The sequence below is a fragment of the Oryctolagus cuniculus genome, chromosome 11 (assembly GCF_051225735.1).
Source record: "Oryctolagus cuniculus isolate XC-2025 breed Fujian yellow rabbit chromosome 11, ASM5122573v1, whole genome shotgun sequence".
In the NCBI taxonomy this organism is placed as follows: domain Eukaryota; kingdom Metazoa; phylum Chordata; class Mammalia; order Lagomorpha; family Leporidae; genus Oryctolagus; species Oryctolagus cuniculus.
The window spans coordinates 47,605,173-47,615,542 of NC_142877.1; the positions used below are offsets into that span (position 1 = coordinate 47,605,173).

General features: G+C 51.6%; 1 protein-coding gene across 1 annotated transcript; it reads left to right on the top strand.

Annotated features, from left to right (window-relative positions):
• Positions 1–741: 741 nt before the first annotated feature.
• LOC108176692 (cystatin-12) lies at positions 742–9,984 on the top strand. The gene is made up of 4 exons (XM_070052142.2): positions 742–1,092; positions 4,515–4,625; positions 5,637–5,782; positions 9,728–9,984. Exons 1-4 carry the CDS (start codon positions 874–876, stop codon positions 9,768–9,770), a joined length of 519 nt encoding a protein of 172 aa, XP_069908243.2. The 5' UTR covers positions 742–873; the 3' UTR covers positions 9,771–9,984.
• The last annotated feature ends 386 nt before the right edge of the window (positions 9,985–10,370 follow it).

Here is a 10,370-nt window from a genome sequence, read left to right on the forward strand (position 1 = left end):
TCTCACTATTTGCTGTCCTGAAGCTGCCTTAGGGCATGGGGAGGCCAAGGTCAAAGGAGACTTGGTTCTTTTTTTTTTTTTTTTTTTTTTTTTTTTGGACAGGCAGAGTGGATAGTGAGAGAGAGACAGAGAGAAAGGTCTTCCTTTTTGCCATTGGTTCATCCTCCAATGGCTGCCACGGCCTGCGCGCGCTGCAGCCAGCGCACCGCGCTGATCCGAAGGCAGGAGCCAGGTGCTTCTCCTGGTCTTGACCATGGGGTGCAGGGCCCAAGCACTTGGGCCATCCTCCACTGCACTCCCTGGCCACAGCAGAGAGCTGGCCTGGAAGAGGGGCAACCGGGACAGAATCCAGCGCCCCAACCGGGACTAGAACCCGGTGTGCCAGCGCCACTAGGTGGAGGATTAGCCTAGTGAGCCGTGGCGCTGGCGCAGACTTGGTTTTTTCCTCAAATCCCCAGGACTCCAGGTCCACTGTTATTTGTGGACCAGCTAGCTCCTGTAACTCCGCCAATCCTGGGATGCAGAGGTAGAGACAACCCTCCCCCTAAACCCCCAGGTCTTGTGAGGACTGGGCTATGGGTGAATGAGGCAGCCCTGGAAATGTGCAGGAGATAAGCACAGTGCACGTACGCACATGCACGCCTATGGGGCCACAGCCTGGAAAATGTGACTGCCTGCTTTGTTCCTGTTTGGCCGTGATGAGAGGGACTGCGTGGGGGAGTGGAGACAAGGCACTGGACAGAGCCGCTGATCCAACAACGTTGCCAACAGGGAGGCAGTCAGAAGCTCCAGGCCTCCGTAGGCAGGGCTGTGTAGGCTTGCAGCTGACAAGGACGTCACCGGGTCCCGCCGCCATCGTCCCCTACAGCCTACATGTCCCCATCCCCGAGGACAGCCATGTTGTGGAGGGCACTCCTGCTTGTGGGGCTCATCCTTCTGGGCAGCCAGGTCTCCAGCTCCAGATTCGTAGACATCAATAAGAACGAGGAGGTCTTTGCCATCTCCGTGGAGCATGTCCTGTATCAGTTCAACGAGTCCCAGGAGGATGAGTTTGCCTACAAGTTTATGCGGATCAGGCGGAGCAAGCGCAAGGTGAGTGGCCCCAGCGTCGCCCCTTGCAGCTCCCACACTCCTCCCGGAGCTCAGGCAGGCTGGCGGGTCAGGGCGTGAGCCCTGGGTTTGCAGCAAAGAGCAGCTCCTTTTGTACTTGGAAATATCATCTTTTAGTTTATAAACACAGGGTTCCATGGAAGAGCCTCAACTGTTGGGTTTCTTCCCATACAAAGGGCAGCCCCTGGGAAGCCGAGGAAGAAATGGGGAGACGGGAGCACCACCTCGGAAATGCAGCCTCGGAGTGAGACAGAGAGAAGCCAGAACACACACACACACACACACACACACAGAGAAAGGCAGGCAGGGAGCTGGAGTAGCAGTGGTTGGCAGAGGGAAAAAGCCATCATGGGTGATGGCTGACAGCTGGCTGGGTGGGGTGCCAGGTACCCTTGCTGAAACCAATGGCAAAGGTGGTGCCCACTCTCAGCAGGGCTGGGCCCTCAGTGATAGGAGTGTCACTCTTGGGAAGATGTCGCGCAGGAAATCAGCAGTGGAGGCAGCCAGGGACCTGTTCTCATGGGGCTGACATGCTTGAGTAAAAGCAGAGGTGGTGCAGTCTCCCGTACCTGCGAGTGCATTAGTGGGAGGTGAGCAGGTGCCATCTGTGAAATGACATGGGGTTGGGGGGCAGGCACGAAGGGCAGAAGCGGCAGCTACTGGGGTTGCTGGGTAAGGAGGGCCAATTTTAGAAGGGCCCAGGAGCTTGGAAGGACCCAGCTTTGGGGAGGGGTCGTGCAGGCAGCCACAGAGTGGCCCTTGGACTGAGACGAGCTAGGTGAACATCTTGGTGGGGGCAGTGCCTCCAGGAAGGAGGTGCTCAGAGGCAGGGGTGCAGGGGGAGGTGGGGGGTGAGGAGTTAGTACTGAGATCCCTCTGGAGGGGGAGCCTCGGACATTGGAGCTGGCCCCTCTCTGGTGGGCTGTTGCATGTACAGTGGCCTGCACAGCCCCCTGGATGGTCACCTGGCTGCCCGCAGGTGGACGTGGAGGCAGGTGCGGGGCATGCAGGTGTGTGTGAGACAGAGAGGAGCTGAGTCGAGGAGGAGCTGCAGGTCCTTGTCCTGAGCACAGGGCACAAGGATTCTATCCACTGAGAGGCTGAAGGAGCCAGAGGAGGGGCAGAGGGAAGGGAAGAGGTGGGGGTGGGGCGCAACACCTTGCTGGCTCAAAGGCAGCCCCTTGGCAGACTCGAAGGCAGTGGGTGGGGAAGAGCTTAGACCAGGCACAAATTCAGATATCATCATCCCCTGCTTACGGGAAGGCTTCCCAGTGATGTCCGGTGTTGACCAAATATAAATCTGTTCTAAGTATTGTGTGTCAATCCACAGTCTGGAGCTGTCACAATGTTACTGCAGATACTGCATATTAAAAATTCTGAAATTAAAAAAAACAAAAAACAAAAAACTCTTGCTTCCTTTGAATGGAGCAATGGGTGTTGTCCAACCATCCCTGTGCCCAGGCTAGAGCACCTTCCAGGATGAAGAGCCACTTGGGGATTAGTGGGGACACGGAAGGAGGTCCTAGGTGTGCACCAAGTTCTGTAACCCCAGGGCTTCTGTCTCTGTAACCAGAGACACAGCTTTCCCCAGGGTTTGATGGTTGCTTCCTTCTGGGGTCCTCCCCAGGCCTGGGCCTTGGGAGTTGGAGGACCCCTCCGTGCCAATGACCCCATTGATCCTAAAGAATCTGCCCCAACGGGGGGCCTCCAGACCTGGCTGGGTGTGTGGGGGCTGGGCAGAAGGTGTGAGGGTTGCTGATGTGTGTCAGGCATGAATGTGTGTGTGTGTGTGTGTTGTGTGTTGGTGTCAAAGGGTGTATGTGTGTGAGTGCACAGATGTTACTAGAGGTGAATGAGTGTTGGGTGGGGGGGTGTCAGGAGGTGTAAGTGTGTGGGTGTGTCAGTATCATGGGGTCTGTATGGGTGCGTCGGTGTCATGGGCTGTGTTTTGGTGTCATGGGCTATGACTATGAGTGTGTCAGTGTCATGGGGAGTGAGTGTGGATGTGTTGCCACAAGGCATGAGTGTGTGTTGGTGTCATGGGGTCTGTATGGGTGTGTCAGTGTCATGGGGTGTGAGTGTGTTGGTGTCATGGGCTATGAGTGTGAGTGTGTTGGTGTCATGGGCTATGAGTGTGAGTGTGTCAGTGTCATGGGGTGTGAGTGTGGATGTGTTGCCACAAGGCATGAGTGTGTGTTGGTGTCATGGGGTCTGTATGGGTGTGTCAGTGTCATGGGGTGTGAGTGTGTTGGTGTCATGGGCTATGAGTGTGAGTGTGTTGGTGTCATGGGCTATGAGTGTGAGTGTGTCAGTGTCATGGGGTGTGAGTGTGGATGTGTTGCCACAAGGCATGAGTGTGTGTTGGTGTCATGGGGTCTGTATGGGTGTGTCAGTGTCATGGGGCGTGAGAGTGTTGGTGTCATGGGCTGTGAGTGTGAGTGTGTCAGTGTCATGGGGTGTGAGTGTGGATGTGTTGCCACAAGGCATGAGTGTGTGTTGATGTCATGGGGTGTATATGGGTATGTCAGTGTCATGGGGTGTGAGTATGTAGGTATCAAGAGGTGTGAATGCGTGTGTGTTGGTGTCATGGGCTGTGAGTGTGTAGGTGTCAAGAGGTGTGAATGCGTGTGTGCTGGTGTCACAAGGCATGAGTGGGAGTCATTGCTGCCTGTTGAGCCCCAGAGGAAGTCCACTTCCAGACGACTTCCAGATCAGTCAGGTGAGCCGCATGCTCCTCTCTGGGAGAATTTCCTTCCTGGCTTGTTCTCTCTCTGGTGGTGCCTTTTGGGTTTTCATGGACCTTTATTCATGGGAATGAAAGGATCTTCAGTAGCTTTTCAAAGAACTTTCATGAAAATGTAGACTGGCACGGAACACCGAATGTTCACCTCTTAAAGACTTGGCAAGATGAGCCCTGGTGTGATGTCAGCTTCCCCACGAAAGACAGCAGTGCCCAGAGCCCCTTTGCTCTGGGCTGCTCTGATCTCCAATCTTAGTTCCGCCCCTTCCTGCCCTGTGGGGTCGGCACTGACCCCTAGGTGTGTTCTTTACCAAGGTGCGCGTTTGTGAGACATCTGTTGTCAGGTGTGGTTGCAGAGTGGGCAGATTACAGCTGGGCAGGATTCCGTTGTGTGAATGTGCCACACTCTATCTTCCAGCTACAACCAGGCTTTTACCATTGGGAATGATGCGGAGCAAAGACTCTTGTGCACGTCTTTAGGGCATGTTTATGGAAAGAAATGAAGAATTAAGAGGAAAGATGGGAAAAAATAAAACTCAGAGAGATTGCATACATCTGTGTGTTTTTACTTACTTACCTTTGCACAACCACACCCTTGGTTCATTTGGCTTCACTCCCTCCAGCAAAATATCTCATAGCAGTTTCTGCAATTTCTTTTCGACAGAAGTATTCTTGGATCTATTTAGTGGACTTGGAGCTGGGCCGCACCATTTGCAAAAAACACGATGAAGATATTGACAACTGCCCATTGCAAGAAGGCCCAGGAGAGAAAAAGGTTTGAGGATAAAATCAACTCGCAAGCATCACAGTGGATCTTGCAAGAATGAAGGGTCTCTGGGGGGAGGCTTAGGAAAGTCTCGGGGCAGATGGATGGAGAGCTCTTGACCCCTGTCCCACCAGGTGTCAGGGCTCCCACATTAGAAGCAGGAGCTGGTCAACTCAGGTGGACACAGCCTGACCCTGGTGCTGGGCGGGAGCCCCCTGCTCACGGCCCAGCAGGCTGACCACAGGCTCATGGGGACAGATGTCCACAGGGCCTCCATGTCTGCGTGGAACCTCACTCCTGGTCCCAGCCCTGTACCCTCAAGGCTTAGGCAAAGCATGTTCTCCTTGTGGTCGTCACTCTTCTTGCTCATGTTCTTGAGGACTGGAGGACTTCCCAGTGATCTGTTCCACCACTCTGTCCCCCCAGTCCCTGGGTCATGAGCCCGTTTCCTGGTCAGTCTGAGTTCTGTCATCACCATCCCATGATTGGCGGGTGATCTATGTGACTGACACATGATTCATGTGACTGACATGTGACCCGTGGGGTGTGAGAGCTTGAGGCCAGTCTCAGCACCCAACACACAGCCTGGTGGGCAGCCTCCCCTGGGAGGGTTTGTGCTGCTGCCCAGTTGGAGGGGTGTCAAGTGGGACCATGGCTCAGACAGTGATTTGGCCTTGGAACACATGGGGTGGGTGCAGTTTCTCCAGCATGCAGTGCACTGTGGAGGCTGTGAGGGGGATGGAGTGTCCCAGAGGGCAGGTGATGGCCCCAGGAAGTTGCTGTCTCACGGGGCCATGGATTCAGTTGGGAGAATTCAGTCCCTTCTGCATGCTGTCCTGGTGGATCCTTGAGCTCCTCCATTCCTGCTCCCAGGTGCCTGGTTTCCCTTCCTCCTTCTGTCTTTCCTTCCATCCTTTTCTGTTGTGCTTTTATTACTGTACCTTGAGACTCCTCTACATGCTGCATGGTGTCAGTGCCTTATCTTTTCCTAATTGCTGTGTTGCAATGCTCTCATTTTAGGTACGCTGCACTTATATCATCCATTCCCTGGCATGGATTACCAAATTTACCATCCTGGACAGCACCTGTGCACAGACCTCGGCCGGGGGGATGCCTGTGACTTCTCCCAGCAAAAGTCCTGTGTCCTCTCCAATCAGCAGCCCAAGGTCTGCATAACCCCAGCAGAATTAAAGGCAACCCAGCATGCATTCTAGGTCCATGAGCAGTTTTGCAGTGTTTTGTATCACTTGTTTGCTACGGAGGTCACAGCCAGCGATAAAGGATGCAGAGTTTATTGTCACTGCCGGTATTTAACTGAGCTGCAGAGTGATAAATGACTTAAACTCCCCAGTTCCTGGGTGTTAGTTCAGAGAGATGCCCCATGAGTTGATGGGTGTGTTCATTCATTACTCTAGTCCTTCTATTTTTTCATGCATTCTTTCTTCAACTTCTCCATACTCCTCCTGGATTGTACTTAAGGGAATGCAAATTTTGCAAGGCTCAGCTCTCTGCAATCACTTTGCTCTCATCTCAGGGACCAGGCTCAGAACAAGTGACCTTTCTGCAAAGGAGCCAGGCCCTGAACAGGGTGGGGAAGGGTAACTGATGCTGCTGAAAAGCCGTTCTCTTGTGGCTTGCCTGGATGCCGAGAACGTGTGCTTCAGGGCTAGGCAGCAGCTCAGAAGGCAGCAGTTTCAGGTCCTTGATTTCCACTTTCTTTTTTTTTTTTTTTTTTTTTTTTTGACAGGCAGAGTGGACAGTGAGAGAGACAGAGAGAAAGGTCTTCGTTTTGCCATTGGTTCACCCTCCAATGGCCGCCGCGGCCAGCGCGCTGCGACCAGCGCACCGCGCTGATCTAATGGCAGGAGCCAGGTGCTTCTCCTGGTCTCCCATGGGGTGCAGGGCCCAAGCACCCGGGCCATCCTCCACTGCACTCCCTGGCCACAGCAGAGAGCTGGCCTGGAAGAGGGGCAACCGGGACAGAATCCGGCGCCTCAACCGGGACTAGAACCCGGTGTGCCGGCGCCGCAAGGTGGAGGATTAGCCTAGTGAGCCGCGGCGCCGGCTAATTTCCACTTTCTTGAAGCCTCTCTCCCCCACTGGGTGCCCACCCTGGTCTCTGTGGCTGTCAGCAGCACCCAATGCCCCTGGGAGAGACATCCAGGGTGGTGACAGACATCTCCGGGTAGCAAATCCCTGTGCTGGGGTCCTCGCTGGGAGGAAGCCTTGGAAAGGTAGAGAGATGGGGGTGTGGGAAGTGGGCACCCGTGGGATCGAGTGGAGGTGGCAGTGCCTTCTCTGGAAGATTTTTTTTTTTTTAGAATTATTTTATTTATTTGAAAGATAGAGTCTCAGAGAGAGGTAGAGCCAGAGAGAGAGAGAGAGGTCTTCCATTCCGCTGGTTTACTCCCCAAATGGCCTCAAAGGCCAGAGCTGAGCTGATCCATAGCCAGGAGCCAGGAGCTTCTTCCAGGTCTCCCACGTGGATGTAGGGGTCCAAGGACTTGGGCCATCTTCTACTGCTTTCCCAGGCCATAACAGAGAGCTGGATCGGAAGAGGAGCAGCCAGGACTAGAACCAGCGCCCATATGGGATGCCGGTGCTGCAGGCTGGGACTTTAACCCACTGTGCCATAGCACCTGCCTCCTCTCTGGAGGATTCTTAAGAGTGGACAGGCAGGCCGGCGCTGCGGCTCACTAGGCTAATCCTCCGCCTTGCGGTGCCGGCACACCGGGTTCTAGTCCCGGTCAGGGCGCCGGATTCTGTCCCGGTTGCCCCTCTTCCAGGCCAGCTCTCTGCTGTGGCCAGGGAGTGCAGTGGAGGATGGCCCGGGTGCTTGGGCCCTGCACCCCATGGGAGAGCAGGATAAGTACCTGGCTCCTGCCATCGGATCAGCGAGGTGCGCTGGCCGCGGCGGCCATTGGAGGGTGAACCAATGGCAAAAGGAAAACCTTTCTCTCTGTCTCTCTCTCTCACTGTCCACTCTGCCTGTCAAAAAAAAAAAAAAAAAGAGTGGAAAGGCAAGGGCCGTCCCCCCTCCTCTTGGATTTCTGAGGGTTTCTATTGCACTATATCTTGGCAGAGAGTTTGCCCTTTCTTGAACCCAGGCATTTCTTGAACCCAGGATTTTCAGAGGTAGCTGTGGATGACATGGGTGTAGCACAGACATGGTGGTCTGAGTGTTTTGGTGTATTGACTGGCTTGTGTGTATGATCTGTAAATACCTTTCAACCTTGAATGAGGGTCTACTTACCAAGGTGGGTCTGTGTGGCCTGCAAGGCTGATCTGCCTCTGGCCTGTGGCTGGACAAAATCAGCCTCTTTGGGTTCAAGGACCCCATACGTGCTTTTCAAGGACCCCATGCCTGGTATTCAAGGGCTCCAGGCATTTTCCTGGACCCCATGGCTGTTTCTCGTCCATTGTTCTTCACCATCTGTCTGTTGTGTGTGGACTCCATGTCATTTTCAAAGACCTTTTGACCGACACTTATGGGCTTTATACCCATTGTTCTGGAACCTCATATTTTCATATACCAAGACCATATTCACGGATCACATACCTGCTTTCATTGAGCCTACACTATTGTGTATGGATGACATTGCCAGTTTTAATGGAAACTATGTTATTTTTTCATGGATCTCATGGCCACTGTTCAAGGATCCCATCCGATAGTTCTTAGATCCTGTGCCCATTTTCATAGACCTCAGGTCGTTGTTCATGGATCCCATGCATGTTCATGGACCCTACACCAGCTTCCTCATGGCCATTGTTTATGGATACTTCCTGTTGTTCACGCACCCAGTGTCCACTGTTCATGGATGTCATTCATGGTCTCCATCTAGTTATTCTTGAGTTCCATCCCCCTTGCTCCTGGGCCACACGCTTGTTGGTCAGGGACTCCATATCCACTGTTTACAGACCCCACATCCATTGTTCACGGGACATATATCAATTTTCATGGACCTCATTTCAGTTCCTTTTTGCCCATAGACCCTGTAAACATTGTTCATGAATGTCTTGTCCCTTGGTCATACACCCCATCTCACTATCTTGGATCCCGTGCCCACTTCCACGAATAAACTTGCTGTTAATTCACCCCATCCTTGTTTTCCGTGGACCTCACACCCATTTTCCATGGATATATTCTGCTGTTCCTGAATCCTGTGCTCATCTCCTTAGAGCTTGTGGCCCACTTGATAAACCTCAAGCTCACTGTCCATGAACCTCACCCCCATCATTCACAATCCCCGTGTCTATTGCTCATGGATGCAGGCTTGTAGTTCACTGTCCTCTTACCTTTCATTCACAGCCCTCTACGAGCGCTGCTCATGTCAGTGGTGCACGGCTCTTATTCCCCTTTCCTTGGATCCTGTGCTTCTTGGCGTCAATCTCATACACATTTCATCCATTCTTCTTGGGTGCAGTGCCCATTGCTGTAGTCTTCATGTCTTCATGTCTATTGGACATCAGCTCCTTTCCTATTGTTCATGGATCACATACCTGTTTGTTATGGATCTCATCTTTTATTCATGGACCCTATTTTTCATGGACCTTACTCTCTGTTTTTGGACCCATGGACCCATATCCATTGTTCTTCAATCTCATGCCCACTTTCATTGACATTATATTTGTTTCAAGAACCTCAATTCTCTTTCATGGATCCAATGCCCATTGTTTATGTAGGTGGGAGACCTGGGATGAAGCTCCAGGCTCCTGGCTTTGTCCTGGTCCAGCCTTAGTTGTTGCGACCATTTGGGGAGTGAACCAACAGATGGAAGATTCATTCTCTCTCTCTCTCTCTCTGTCTCTAACTCTGGCTTTCAAATAAATAAAAAAATAAATGAATCTTTAAAAAAAACACAAAATATAAAACCTGAGTTTTTTACACCTGACCCAAGACAACAAGCCATTAATTTAAATCATGCTGCATAGGATTTAGGATTTACTAAATCCACATAAGATTTAGTAAAGGAAATACACAACTAGAGGCAGTTAAAAAAATCCAAATTTAGGGGCTGATACTGTGGCATAGCAGTTAAGGCTGCCACCTATGATGCTGGCATTCCATACGGACCCTGGTTTGAATCTTGACTGTTCTACTTCCTCTCCAGCTCCCTGTTAACAGCCTTGAGAAAGCAGTGGAAGATGGCCTAAGTGTTTGGGCCCCTGGACCCACGTGGGAGACCCTGAAGAAGCTCCAGGCTCCTGGCTTCGGATCAGCCCAGCTCTAGTCCTTGACGCCATTTGGGGAGTGAACCAGAGAATGGAAGATCTCTCTCTCTCTCTCTCTCTCTCTGTCTCTGCTTCTGCTTCTCTGAAACTCTGCTTTCAAATAAATGAATAAATAAATGCATCTTTTTTAAAGAAACCACATTATATTTGAGATTATAAAATATGTTAGGACTAGTATATATTAAGATAGCACAGATTAAGGAGAGAAGACCAAGTGGTCAAAATGGTGCAAATAGACTGAATGCTCTATTTAGAAGACAAATTTAGCTTATGGTTTAAAAAAGCAAAACAAAGAAAACATACCTTATATATATGATCCCAGAAATTTTGGGAAAATGAGGATGGATTAAAGCATACTGTGCCAACCTCACCAAATAACATCTATGTAGCAGGGCTGATATCACAAAAAGCACTCTAAGAAGCACCACCTAAAATAGAGATTTTTCTACTGATGAAAATGCTTAACTGGGAAGATATAGACTCTCTAAGCATGTGTCTCCCTGTCAAAAGAAAAGAAAAAAA